The sequence below is a fragment of the Candoia aspera genome, chromosome 2, assembly GCF_035149785.1.
Source record: "Candoia aspera isolate rCanAsp1 chromosome 2, rCanAsp1.hap2, whole genome shotgun sequence".
Classification (NCBI taxonomy): domain Eukaryota; kingdom Metazoa; phylum Chordata; class Lepidosauria; order Squamata; family Boidae; genus Candoia; species Candoia aspera.
This window is the reverse complement of record NC_086154.1, coordinates 235,238,737-235,253,257: the sequence shown is the minus strand read 5'-3', so window position 1 is coordinate 235,253,257 and position 14,521 is coordinate 235,238,737. Positions and strand designations below refer to the sequence as shown.

The window sequence follows — 14,521 nt, the reverse complement described above, 5'->3', positions numbered from 1 at the left end:
ATTATTTTGTGGGGAATGGACGTATCAACTGCATGGTCTGCCCAGGGCATCAATTGCTAGTGGCTAGCCTAGGGATACTATTAAAAATATTTTTTACAGAATATCCTAATTAACTCAAGTGGGACAGGTTGAGACCTAGAATATTTATTTGATATGAGGGAAATTCCAAACCTCTGTTAATAAAAATTCTAATAATGGAAGTCTCTAGTAGATTGGTCCTCAAGCGTAGGAAATAATCTGCAATATTTCCTCCCCCAGGCAAAGATCGCCCAGTGAAACAGAATTATATCACCCGTGTATTAATATAGTCTCATCTTTTGCTGCTGTGTTTAAACCAATAGGATCGATGCAGTCATATGTTTGATTTTATTGCATACTGTATATGTTAGAAGTTAAATATTTATAAACACAAATTGCACCAACTGTGTAGTTTATACTATAAATTTATACTGATTAATTTTAACTTTTCAGGTTATTGGCAACACCACATCTGGATGTTACAGCTATAGTACTCAGCGAAGTCTGGCTTTTGCATATGTTCCTGTGGAACTCAGCAAAGTTGGACAGAAACTGGAGGTTGAGCTGCTAGACAAAAATTATCCAGCAACTGTTATTCAAGAACCACTGGTAATGACTGAACCAACAAGAACACGGCTTCAAAAGAAAGGCGGAAGTTCTAAAATATAAATAAAGGATCACATAATTCTTCATGATTGACAATTAAGATGGGATTAACTTGATTAGAAATATTGCTATATTTGAAATTCCATGTGATTTGAATCATATAAGATAGAAAACATGAAAGTTCATTTGAAAGGGCTTGTCTGGAGTAAAAAGACATTGATGATTTGTATTTCATCTGGGGGGAAAATGTAACAACAATAATTTATCCACAAAGAAATATTCAAGAGAAAAATCCATGTGTACACACTTTGAGACATTCAGTAGTGATTAGGAGGCTCCTCCAGACATTAAGAACACTGATTTTATCTATAGGTCTATATCCAAATTACCTTAATTGTGTTAAGTGATTGATTATGTGCCAGTAACATAATAGCCCATCTCTAAATAACTGGTGAGTGATTCTGATCTAAGGTGGAAATTACTGTCCATTGATACCTTTAAAAATCAAGGGAAAAAGGAAGAGAATACAACTTGCAAAACTATACAGTAAAAAGAAAACAAGGTGTTTGCAAAGCTGCTGTATTTTTATTGCTGGAACAAAAGATCAGGTTACACAACTTCCTTTCCACAATAACAAACATAAAAATTCAACCTTTTGTGTGCTTCTAGAAGTGATAGAAGTAGGATAATGAAGAAGCCAGTTTCTGGCTTTCTTACCTGTAGTTTTGAAAACGCTTCAAAAGTGCTTCCATCTGCAACCTGAACATTAAGAGGGTGATCAACTCCTAATAAGACTTTTTTTAAGATAACAAAATAGCATGGCAGTGGGCTTTATTGCTTATATTCACACTAGGAATGTTTTACATTAGCAGAGAATGTTGCACTAAAAGTAATAGAACTACTACAGAAAGAAAAAGCCCTTTTCTGAGCAACAAAATATTGTGGTTTGAGTGTTGAGAAAATGTGAATACTGACATCTGGATGTACCACAAAAATGGGTAACAAATGCATATCAAATAAATTTAAGCATAATTTTTCATTTATGCTCTGCTCCTGTGAAGCACCTGAATCAGGTTAAAATGTAAATCACATTTACACAATTTTACACATTTTGTAAACTGTATAAATACACAAATGTGTAAATACACATTTACACAATATATTTGATTCAATCTGAAAAGGCAATTTCAGTAAAATTTTGTGAAGCAGAAAATTATGTGTGAACATTGAGAATATTCTATTAGGACTACAGTAGTCCTTGGTTAATTACAGCAATTGGGACTGGAATTTCCATCGCTAAGCAATGTGGTCATAAAATGTGACATCACATGGCCGTGCCACTTAGTGATGGCAGTTCTGGCACTTCTGGTTGCTGTTAAGCAAATCCTGCAACGTTAAGTGTAACATCACATGGGTGCCATTTGCAACTTCCTGCCAGCTTCCCCATTGACTTTGCTTGTGGGAAGCCAGCAGTGAAGGTCGCAAATGGTGATCACGTGACCCCAGGATACTGTGATGTAATTGCGAGCCAGTCACCAAGCACTCAGATTCCAATGTTACTGCAGGGATGCTGCGACAGCTGCAACTTTGAGGACCAGTTGTAAGTATCACTCATTCAGCACTGTTGTAAGTTTGAATGATCACTGAACAAGTGGTTGTTAAGCAAGGACCACCTGTATATCTATTGATTTGTGCTTAGCCAACATATCGTCAATGAAAGGGCTCTTCCAAGAAGACTATGGGCACTTAACACCTTCATGATCTTGCCTGTTTCCTTTATCTCTCTTTAAATTTCACACATTATCCTTGAGTCTTTTGCTCTATGGAGTTTCCTGTACTGTATTGTTCCTGCTTTCTTCCTGTGCCCTGATAACTGGTATCTTCTTCATTGCCCTCTGATCCTTTCCAGGTATAATCTCATAAAAGGTTGAATTTTTATCTGTTTGATATTGTGGAAAGGAAGTTGTGTAACCTGATCCCTGCATCAAGGTTTATAATTTAGAAAGTTAACCTTATACAAGGCTTCCTACTCCTTTTTAAAAAGAGCAGATGTATTTTGTAGGATACCTTCTTTGGCTTACGTAGTATGAAATATTTTGCTGCTGTTTTCCTTTGAATGTCTATATAATTGATCTAATAAATGTATCGCGTAACCTATTTCTAAATTTGTTATGGTACTAAACAATTCTGTTCTCTCTGAACATAGTTGGGAGAATGCTTAAGATAGCAAAAAAGAAGGTTAAATGCATACGTAACGCAGGATTATTACAAGATAGGGCCCACGAGTTGTGCTGTCAACAAATAAAACTACTTTTTACAGGTGAAAACCAGCTATTGATGTCAAGTACCAGACAGAACTACCACCCTTTTATTATATATAATAATTTTTTAAAAAACAGAAAATGATGAGGCATTGTAAGCATACATGCAGTTGGATTCTACAACTCAAATGTATCTTTAGTCTAATTCAGCATGACTATTTTTATTTTTTCCTATTTCCTAGTTGTCCAAGAAAAATCTTAGCTTATGGCAATCCACTAGATGGGAATTTTAGGAGTTGTAGTCTAATATATCTGGCAGGCACTAGGCCTAACTATACATGAAATTCATCATGTGCATATTGTCAGTGATAGATTGCAAATGCATTAAGAGTGGGTTTATTTGATACCCATAACATTTCATTTCCATAAGCCATGTGAATCTTAATACTAACTTATACAATAATGCTATGCCTGTTCTCTTACTATTCAACACTAAATTTGCATTGACTTTTTAAAAGGTCATTTAGATAAAAATTGCTCAAATCAGCAGAAGCTTCTAAAGGAATTGGTATGTCTAAACCCTGAATACTGTAAAGAAGCTTAAGTTAGGCTTATACAAACACAGTTTGAATAATCAAGACCCATTACTGCTAATAATTTAATGCATGCTGACATCATACCAGATATCCACTTACAAAGCAGGGCACAATAAAATATAGAACTTGGCAGAATTGTCTATAGTGCTATCTGGAGTGGAAAAATCCATTTGTTAGTACATTCTTGTACTTTTAAGTGACAATCTAGTTGGTACAACTAAAAAAAATCAGGTTATTCTTCAAGATGACATTATTGCAATTAAGTACTCTATATATATTATTTTTGTCAATATTTTTTCTAATTAAATAAAATAAATTGGGCTGAGAGAGGACCAGTGAGTTTCCATAGATGAGGATGGACTGGACTCCCGATCCTACTTTAACTGCTACAGTATACCTCTCACTACATGGGTAGGCCATTTGAACTTAGAGTGAAAGTAGCCTGTCCACAGTTAGGTATTAATACATGATACACATGAACACCTTATCCAGTTTCAGCTTATGCGTCATAAAGGTCATAGTGTTCTTTATAAATTACTTAGCATATTTAAACTTTGGTTTTCTGGAGCTCCAAAGTAGCTCAAAATTAATATTCCTTTTAAAAAATACAGCATATAAGATAACGTGTGAAATGGATAACATACATCTTCACTATTTAGTGACTGATTTCATTGGCTGGATAATCATAGATCAGCTGTGAATACTCTCCTAAATGACAACTCTTTAATATTTAGGTTAACATTTATATATTTTCTCTGATAAAGAAACAACACAATAGACATTGCTATTTCCATGTTTTATTTCAACAATTAAGTTTTTATAAAAAAATAATTTGTTTCACTTATTTCATTTAGCAGTTAAGATTCTGTGGATGAAATAATGTTGACAGATTATTATACTTCCTGACCACTAACTGAAATATGTTACAGCAGGAAATAAGTAAGTTGTTTGGTAGAATTCTGCCACAAAGTACACATCATAATTCTCTTTAAGTTTATGCAAATATTTCAGTTAAAATCTTTATTCTGTATAACATGGCTAATTCCATGAAGCATATTATGCATATATGTAGGTATATAATAAGTGGAATTAATCTAATCTTTAAGCACATGAAAAGCTTTACTGGATCAGTCCAGAGGTCCTAGTGTAGCACTGTATGTGCTCACAATATACCTGACTCCAGTCTGGCATGAACCACAAGTAGTAGGACTTTCTTAACCCAGTGAGCAGGCACTAAACAACTGAAAGAACCAAGGTCTGTCCACTTACACTAGAGCAGCCATCTTGAAAGTATCCCAGGCATCTTTGCAATGTTTTTCTTCTCCATTTAATTTCTTCTGCTGGATTCTAGGGTAGCCAGCTCAGGTCGACTCAGCCTTCCATCCGTCCAAGGTAGGTAAAATGAGTACCCAGCTTGCTGGGGAAGGTGACGACTGGCGAAGGCAATGGCAAACCACCCCGCTCTATAGTCTGCCAAGAAAACGTCACGAAAGCATGACGGTGCTTGCACAGGGGACCTTTCACCTTAATTTCTTTAAAAAAATGTGGGCCTGATGGATCTGAATTCCAACTAGGCATTATTATAAAATAGATCCTTTCATGGACCCTGAAGTTCTAACTGTGGGAAGGAGAAAAAGAAAGTGTATATTTTGTACACCATGCATGATGTTATATGTCTCCTCTTATCCATCATTTCCATTTTTTTTTAACCCCCCCTCCCCCAATGCAGAGACCAGATTCTGGTAACAGAAATCAAGACTGGATAGTTAGGAAACTATTTCAGCGGGATTCATGTAAATCAGATTGAAGGGCAAGCTGGGCTTTCAGTTTTGTAAGACTTGGTGGAGTTGGACCATCCTCCATGCAGCTGACCGAATTGGGGGGAGGGGGGCACTTCCATATTTCCAAACAAACAAAACTCCATTTGATAGGTATCATACAGTTCAGTTCAGCCTACAAATAGGAAAGCGGCTCTACCCTTCCGAGGGAGATGAACCACCAGCCTCTTCTTGCTCACTTACACGATCGCAGCTGACCCAGTCCCACCTTTCTATCTTTAAGGCGCGAGGCTGTGTCCCTCCAGTTGTTCGCTACAGCCGCAGCCCCTCTCAGCAAAGCGGAGGACGAGGGCTACTAGAAGTCGTCTTCCAGCAAGATTGCCACCGGAGCGGCCTGCTCTCTGAATGGGGAATGGGGAACGGGGTGGGGGGAAGCGTTTCTGGGCACAGCTTAAGGGGCCCAAAACAGGCCAACAGGCTCCCGAGGTTACACTATCCACCCAGCATTCAGTTCCTCACGCCTCGGTTACTAGCACAATTCCATCAACTCCACCTCCCCACCCTCGAGCGAGTTTACCAGGAAAAAGTGCCTCAAGCGAACCAGCCGGCTTCGAGTCCCGCCTTCTTCCATTGCGCGGGGCGGAGCCGCTTTGTCCGGATTGGGCGGATACGTCGACTTTGACGGCACTCCCGCCTCTCGGCCCCTAGTTCTTCCTTTAAGGCGGGCGGTTGACTCTTCCTTCTCGGTCGGACGTCGAGCGATGGACCGGCGGCTCCGGTTCCTGGGGTCGCTGCTTTTACTGCAGCTGTGTCGCCTGGGCGCCGCGTCTCCAGGCTCGCCGCCGCATTTTGTCTTCATCCTGGCCGACGATCTGGGCTGGCACGACGTGGGCTGGCACGGCTCACAGATCCGGACCCCGAACTTGGACGCGCTGGGGGCCGGCGGAGTGCGCCTGGAGCGCTACTATACGCAGCCCCTGTGTACTCCCTCTCGTAGTCAGCTGCTCACCGGCAGGTACCAGGTAGGGGGGAAGGGAGTTGGACTCATCCCAGGAAAGTGAGATCTGTAACTGCGTTGGCCGGGTCTTTTCTCGCTCCGCTCCTCTTGCGGAAGGAGGCAAGACTCTGGTGCTCGTGCTTTGAAGAAGTGGTTATTAACGTACCCGAGTAGGCGAGAGCGTTTTATAAAGAACTAAACTTGAATCAGAAACGTCGAGACACATTAGAGCCCACCTTGCTTTTCAATCAGGCGCGATTATTTTCTCCGACAAAGCAATATCATTCACAGGTCGTGACGATATATTACAGGACAACAGGATGTGGAAAATCGGAATTAAACAGTTCCGCAGGGGTGGGATGTAAAGTGTAGGCTCTCAGAAATCTCTTCAGGCCCAGTGCTGTTTTACCTGATGTTAAAGGTGAGTAAGGAAGTAGCCAAATTTGCTGGTTTAGGTTGCATAAAACCAAAAAGGACATTAAAGAGTTTGAAGAAGAGAATCTCTCCAAACTGGGGAGCAGGTATTGAAGGCAAATATAATAATAATTTATTAAATTTATAATTTCACACTGTACAAATGTAAAGTGTGGTAGTGGAGACCCATGTTCAGGTCAAGTGTCACCCATAGAAGTCCATCACTCCCTCTCAGCCCAACCTACTTCACAGGGATGTTGTTACAAGGAAAGTTGAAGCAAGGGGGTGTATGTCACTTTGAGCTCCTGGAGGAAACTAATGAACTGAATACATGGGGGCAACCCTTTTAAATTTTTATTAATATGTTGGAGTTTGGGCTGGGGGTTTGCAAGAATATGGTAGAAATATCAGGTGAGCCTGGCTGCTATGAAAAAGGCAAGTTCTGTGTTGGAGGTTATTAAGGAATGAATTAAAAATAAAACTCTGGGATTGAAGTTAATAGAGAAAGCAATCAGTCCTAAAATACTGTATAAAATTCTGTGCACCACAGTTCAAGGAGAATATTATAGAGCTGGAAAAGGCGCAGAGAAGAGCAACAATCAGTTCTCTTCTGAGGAAATATTACAACATTTGGGATATTTTGGCTTTTTTAAAAAAAACAAATAAAGCATAATAGACATGTGGGTATAGTTAGTGTGGAAAAAATAAGTCATCCAGTAAAGCTGAATTACAGCAGATTCAGATCAAATGAAAGAATGCATTTTATACAGGGCAAATTTAAACTGGAATTCCTCCAACAAAATAGAAAGGTGACTTGAACAGTCTTAAATGAGGATGAGAAACATTTGTGAAGGATAATGCTCTTGATGACTGCTAGTTATGATGACACACTGAACCATAATTACTCCAGCCAACAGGGTTTAGCCTAACTTTGTACAAAGCCAGTCAGTATGGTTATGTATTGTTCAGTGTGTTCACTTTGTTACTTAAATCAGTCTTAAAGGAAATATAAGAAATTGTTTTCTGCTCTTAAAATACAGTCAGCATGGATAATCTTCTGCTTTTAATTTTTTTTTCAAAAAATGACACTGTGCATTCTTAAACTTCTCTAATCAGCTATGGAAAATAACTTATAAATGGGAGCACCAAGTATTTTTTCCATGTTTAGTAATAAATTCCTTTTGCAGCATGTGCCTTCAAAGATAGGTGGGGGAGTAGAAAACCACAAAGCCTTTTCCACTTTCATGTCAGTATTATGCCCAAAATATGTTAATAGTAGAACTGTGGGAAGAAACCAACTAAGAAAAACTAATTACTGTAGTTTTTTTTCAATTAGCACCTCTGACATAAGTAACCTTCTGTGTATAGGTGCTTCTTATTACACAAGATTCTGAGATGACTTCCCCTTTTTTCTTCTAGAGTGAATGTGTTGCACCTAGGAAGTCTGAGGTTATCGGTTTGGAAATAGACTAAGCAGAAGCAAAATAATTTCTGCAATTCTGAAGGGACTTGTAAGAAATTTCTGTTACTTACAAAATCCCAAATTGCAACACACTGATTGGTTTCTCTAAGATATCACTGTGTTTAACCTTTCTTCAGGAACAATTTTGCAGGGGGAAATGCATGCATAGATAACATGTGGCTGGATTATTCCCGATGCAGGTAACTGTTGAGCAAGATAAACTAGGTTCTATAAATTGGGTTCTCAAACATATTTGGCCATGATGGAACCTTTGGGATACTGAGAATGCATCATGGGTGTTCTTACACGGTAGTTAATATAATAAATGTGACCAGTCATAAACCATCCATTTTCTAGAAGGCAACCTGGTAAGGTTCTCCCTTCTATTTATTCCAGCTCCTTAGGATGTTCCTACTACTTCAGGAAGCAGGTAAACTTCCAGACAAAGCATAGGGCTGCAGATACCCATTATTTTTATTTGCTAAGAAAGCTTGTAGATTCTTAGTAAATAAAAAGGACCTAGGGCCATTCTTGGAAGTAAAATACACTGCTTTGTAGCATGCCAGCTTTTTATTTATTTTTAATTAAAACAATTTTAAAAGTTAAGGTAAGGCAGGGAATTTGACACATACTATGGAGAAGGAATGCAGGCCCAGTATTGCCCATGGATGTCATCTTGGGCAGTCAGTTTTTAAAAGTATTAAGCAGCCATAGCATAGAAGTGAGGTGAAAACATTGCTAAGTGATAGTGAGCATGTTTGAATCAAGAAGGTTTCAAGTTCAGTTCTTAGCAATTCCAGGATCTGGCAACACATGGTAGAAAAAACATTACTCTAACCTGCACCTAGGACTGTGGAGAACCATTGCCGGTCAGAGTGAATTCCAGCTGTGCTGGCTAGAGAATTCTGAGAGGTAGAGTCCCAACGTATCTGTGGGGACAGCATTTTGGGGGAAGACTGGTATATATGGACAAATACTCTGGCCTGTTAATATAGGTTCCTATGTCTTATCTTAAAGATATAGGCATGCCTGAGTAATGGGTCTCATGTTACTTAAGGTATCATATTAAATATATATTAAAATGGGGTTGGGCAATATGAAATCTGTGGCCAACCTTAATGGCCCTGAGCTACCTCCAGCATCTCTAGATGGCATCTATGGAACCCAAAATTACTATGATTTAATTTAAAATGGCCATGTTTCAATGTTCTTGCCTGAAATCTCAGAGATTTTGGGTAAGAATGGAGAAATCTCTTGAGTTGCCATTGTCACTTAAGCATTCTCATGGGGGAATGCCTGATCTTGCATAATGTTGGCCACTATTAATGTATTTTAGTTTTTGACTCAAGTAGACCTTTACAAGGTTGGTTGCAACTGAGATCCAGCAACTACTATCCTTTCACGTGGAAGCCTTTGCTTCAAGAGTCAGAGAGAATTGTGTCCCTTACCTTCCTCATTGCAAAAGTTGAGAGGGAGGCCAAGAAGTCACTTCAAGGTGTTCCCAGCTCCTTGGCACAGCACTTTTCCTGGATACCATTCACCTCTTATCTTTCCTGTTGGGAAAAGTGAGCAGGGAGAGGTTTGGCTCCCTTGACGTCAAATCAACACATGGAGCCAACTAAGGTCCACCACCCAGAGAGCTAGATTTGCAGTAAAGATGTTTTTATCAAAATAGAGTTGTAAATACTAGGGTTATATATCCTATTTATTTATCAGATATTTGAACCTATTACTAATTTGAGAATGGATGTAAACTAATCTTTTTCTTCCCCCACTCCCCCAACATCCAGGAATGGTCAGTATTTTAAAATCTAATACATACCTGTTTAATAAATACAAACACAGCCATTACATTACAGCTGTGGCTCCTGCCCTCTAGAACATCCTTCCCCCAGAGATAAGATAGATTCCATCTCTTGTGGCCTTTTGAAAACAACTGAAGACCTGGTTTTGTCACCTTGCTTGGGATGGAAAGGGGAGTAATCACTCCTGGAGATGGCTGGTGCCCTAAAATGGCCCTTTAGATATACATGAGCAGTACCACAACTATCATCGTCATCTGGATTTTATACTGTATTTATGCTTTACATTTGTATCCAATATCTATGTTTATGGTATTTTAATGTTTATTGTAAACCGCCCAGAGTCCCCCCTTTGGTGGGGAGATGGGCAGTGGCAAAATTAAATAAATAAATAAATTACTGCTTGTATGTTCTTTTGGAGTAGGGGTGCTGCTCCTTTTCTTAATTCATAATCGTTAAAAAAAATCTTTACTCCTTTTGTTATTTCATAGGTCCAACACAGATATAGTACAGTAATATGTAACAGTTAATGTAGTTGGCATCAAAAATGGCTGACACCTTGTGAGATAGTCAAATCCTGTGAAATCTCTGCATCCTTAGGTGAGCTCGCATGAGATTTCAGGCAAAAATGCATGAAGTATGGTGAGATTTTATATACACACAAGGGCCAGTATGGGATAGCACTTAAGGTGCAGAACTAGGCGCAAAGACACCCAGGTATGGAAGCTGTCTGGGCAACTTTGGGCCAGTAACTCACTCTCAGCCCAAGACCGGGAAATTGAAAAACATCTATCTACAAATCTGCACTAGACCAGTTTAGTAGATTATGGTCCATAATCTTCAGTGAAGAGGCTTTCATCCTGCAGTGGATTGATTCAGAATGATCTCTTACTTTTTGTCACTCATGATTTCACAGAAAGTTTCATGATAGTGCCCATGATCTGAAAAAGTTGTTTCCTGCACCATGTCTGACTCTGATTTGATTCTCATCTAGTCATGATGAAGCAATCGGTTGTAACGGAATGGTCAGTGCTTTTCATTGTAATTTCAAGCAGCATATACAGGTCAGGCTTGGATGATTGAAGGAATACTGGAGACAGAAGATGTCATATTGCTTGATTTTTGTAGGCTTCATGGGCAAAATCATACTTTTATCACCATAGTGTTCCCAGTTTTTACACCAAGAATGAATGGATGATATGGGAAAAAAGGAATGTACTCAGGAATATGATTGGGATGCAAACTTCACTTGCAGCCTGCCTTCTATGAAACCTGTGAAGCTAGCCATTGAAAATTAAGCTCTTCGGGATTTGTTTTGGACATATGGCAATTTGATGGACTACTGGGAACATGCGGAATAATCTTCAGTAAAATGTTTCCACCAAAATAACAGCTTTCATCTGCAGAATGCTAAGGAAATAAATGGTCCTCCTCTTGTAGTCCTTTATTCACCTCAACATTTGATCTGGAAGTCATGAGACTTTCCAGATCTAATCTGGGAAGAGGGCTGCAGGGGGGTGGGGAAACAGGAGATGATCAAATTGTGGAAATCTTCCTGCACTATCTTGAGTGTCATCCATGTAGCTGTGTTTCCAATTAATAACTGATTTATGATTGATTATAAGCCCTGTTTGTCATGTCACTCTGCAGAGTTGTTTGATAATTTTGAAGATTTACCAATTAAACTTCTCACAAAAACAGTAGCTTTTATATAAGATGAATGTAGGGACTGCAAGAGAATTCCATCTGGCAGGGTCCAGGAGGCAGGCCTTCTCTGCAATAGCACCCGCCCTTTGGAATATCCTTCCCCTGGAAGTGAGATTAGCTCCCTCCCTCCTGGACTTTAGGAAACAGCTAAAGACCTGGTTCTGTAATTATGCCTGGGGCGGGTGGGAGAGTAGCCATTTCTGGGGATGGTTAGTTTCTTAGAAGGACCCAGTTCTGCCTGCAAATCATAAAGAACTTTTAACCATCGAGGTTTTTATTATATTTATTGTATCTGTATTATAGGGTTTTATAGTTTTATATTTTTATCTATCTTTTATTGTAAACCGCCCAGAGTCCCTTTTGGGAGATGGGCGGTGATAAATTTGATTAATAAATAAACAAAATATTAATTTTTCTTTCAATGAAGCATGCTAGATGATGGAATTTGAGGCTATTTTATATACAGTTGAGTATTCTATATAGAATATAGAAAGTCTTCTGGAGTGAGCAGCCATAATACATTTAATAAATCATCATGATCGTCTGTCTTTTCCTAAAAGACAGCTTGGCTGTCACTAAATGATTGGTAGGTTACCTGGAAATGAAAGGACATGTATTGTCTTTTTGGCAATAACAGTGACTTTGTGAAAATGTAACCTTAGGTGTATAATATTTGGGAGGAAAAAGTTGAGAGTAAAGTATAGGGATTGGCAATTGTCCCATCCCAATACATACTGCACTTTTATGTAATGGTTTATGTATACCCTCCCCTCCCAAAATTGCCCAAACCTTGTCAGATTTCTGCAATATCTCCTAAGAGAACACCAAAATCTTTTGTGAGGCTGCCGAAATTCTGGAGGATATTTTTATTCTCTCATAGGATCTCACAATCCCAGCATTCATTGGTGAGATACCTTGTGATTTCTTGAGATTTCAGCAATTTGGGGGAGCAATTTCTTGTGGGCCCAGTGAAGGTCTGCTATTTATATCTGTAGTAGTAGAATATAATGTAAGATCCAGTAGCTGAGTATTCATTTTACTTCCCTTCTGCCCCTCAATTTTAAAAAAGAAAGGTAGGGAGTTATTAAGAGGAAGAAGATGGAGTTGGCAAGTCAATTTCAGATATTTTCTGTAATAAGATATCTATGTCTAGTCTAAAGTAACTGAAGTGGCAGTTCTGGATTTGGGTTCCTTTTATTTAGAATCAAAACACAGATGCCCTGTAAATGCAAGCTAGCTATTTTTAAGTGATCTCTCACAGATATATTACACAGACTGCTCTTTAACATCATATGTTTCTTTGATTCAGTACATTTGAAGTTGTCATGATTGATTTTTAGAATGTTCAGATTTGTGTTCTGGTAAAGATAAATATGTCACTGTAGACAGAACTGGTTAAGCATCCTAACATTATGTGGGAACCAATATGTGAAATACACTTGTTTTCATTAGATCCATACAGGTTTACAGCATGAAATAATTTGGCCTTGTCAGCCCAGCTGTGTCCCGCTGGATGAAAAACTCCTGCCTGAGCTACTTAAAGAAGCAGGCTATGTTACTCACATGGTGGGGAAGTGGCATCTAGGGATGTACAGAAAAGAATGCCTTCCAACCCGTAGAGGGTTTGATACTTACTTTGGTAAGCAAAATTATTTTCATCCTTTTTTTATGCTGAATGCTAAGAACGTTCTATCATTTCCAGCAGCCCAGTTATGGTAAGCCATGATTTCTTTAACTATTTTTAATTGAAAAATTGCAGTTGGCTGAAATCTCATTATAGGCTAAGCTAAAACCCACAGTTTACAAATTCTCATGTCCAGGTTCACTGAATGCATTAAGCCAAAACCAAGCAAACCAAATAGGAACTTAGTGATGAGTGAACCCAGCCAGAGGATTCTCTTGAATTGGGTAATCTAGACACACGGAATGAAATCCTTCAAATTTTAAATGTGTAATTGAGTGCACAACAATGAAACAGATATACTCTATGTATGCATAGAGCAGTGTTTTTCAACCTTGGCAACTTTAAGACGTGTGGACTTCAACTCACAGAATTCCCCAGCCAACATACTGGCTGGGGAATTCTGGGAGTTGAAGTCCACACATCTTAAAGTTGCCAAGGTTGAGAAACACTGGCTTAGAGAATGGATTTCTTTCACTTTCTACCTGTTGTTCACATGTATTCTTTGCTAGATGTCAGTAAGCATAAATGAACTGACTTGGGCATATCATAACTGATATGATGGGCATGTTGAACACTTGTGTATTTATGAAGAGCTGTATCCGCATTCTCCATCCTGAAACTCTCCAGATACTTTGCACTTCTGGGAGTTCCACCTTCAAAACATTTGAAGCACAGTAAGTTGAGAAAACTAGGTAATATTGTATTAGTTGCCTCTGTAGAGATGTCTGTTTCTGACACAGTGTAAGTTCACTCCATGACCATAATCTTCAGCTTTGTTAAGGGCACGTTCAGAGCAAGCACTGGGAGTGAAAACTAAATGCATCCTATAAATTACCTTAATTTCTTCTGAGTTAAAGTTGGAGGAGTCCATGGAAAATATTCTGGGAGACAGTACTTATTATTCTGTGCAGAAATTGCTAATCATTTGTGTATTGATTTACTTTCAATGATTCATAATATTCCAGCAGTAATAAGGAAAAAGACATTTTCCTTGCTTGATAATGGACATTTTTTATTCTGATGGGAGAGTCTCTGACTCACCAGCTGGTGTCAGCAGTAGATCAGATTTTCTTATACTTTGCATGAAGAATACCTGTGAATATAAGTAGCACAACAGCTTTATCAGCAGCTGTTGCTGCAAGCAAATTTGCTGCAATGCAAATCTGAAAACAAAAACTGCTATTCTTGTCTACAGT

General features: G+C 38.7%; 2 protein-coding genes across 2 annotated transcripts in view; both read left to right on the top strand.

Annotated features, from left to right (window-relative positions):
• Positions 1-3,139, top strand: part of DMGDH (dimethylglycine dehydrogenase) — a 52,851-nt gene extending 49,712 nt beyond the window's left edge. Inside the window, exon 16 of the mRNA XM_063295561.1 lies at positions 472-3,139. Within this exon, the coding sequence (XP_063151631.1) occupies positions 472-687 (216 nt within the window). The 3' untranslated portion in view covers positions 688-3,139. The remainder of the gene's footprint in view (positions 1-471) is intronic.
• Positions 3,140-5,969: 2,830 nt separating this feature from the next.
• ARSB (arylsulfatase B) overlaps positions 5,970-14,521 on the top strand; it is a 75,533-nt gene continuing 66,981 nt past the window's right edge. Inside the window, exons 1-2 of the mRNA XM_063295557.1 lie at positions 5,970-6,281; positions 13,094-13,280. Of these exons, the coding sequence (XP_063151627.1) occupies positions 6,021-6,281; positions 13,094-13,280 (448 nt within the window). The 5' untranslated portion in view covers positions 5,970-6,020. The remainder of the gene's footprint in view (positions 6,282-13,093; positions 13,281-14,521) is intronic.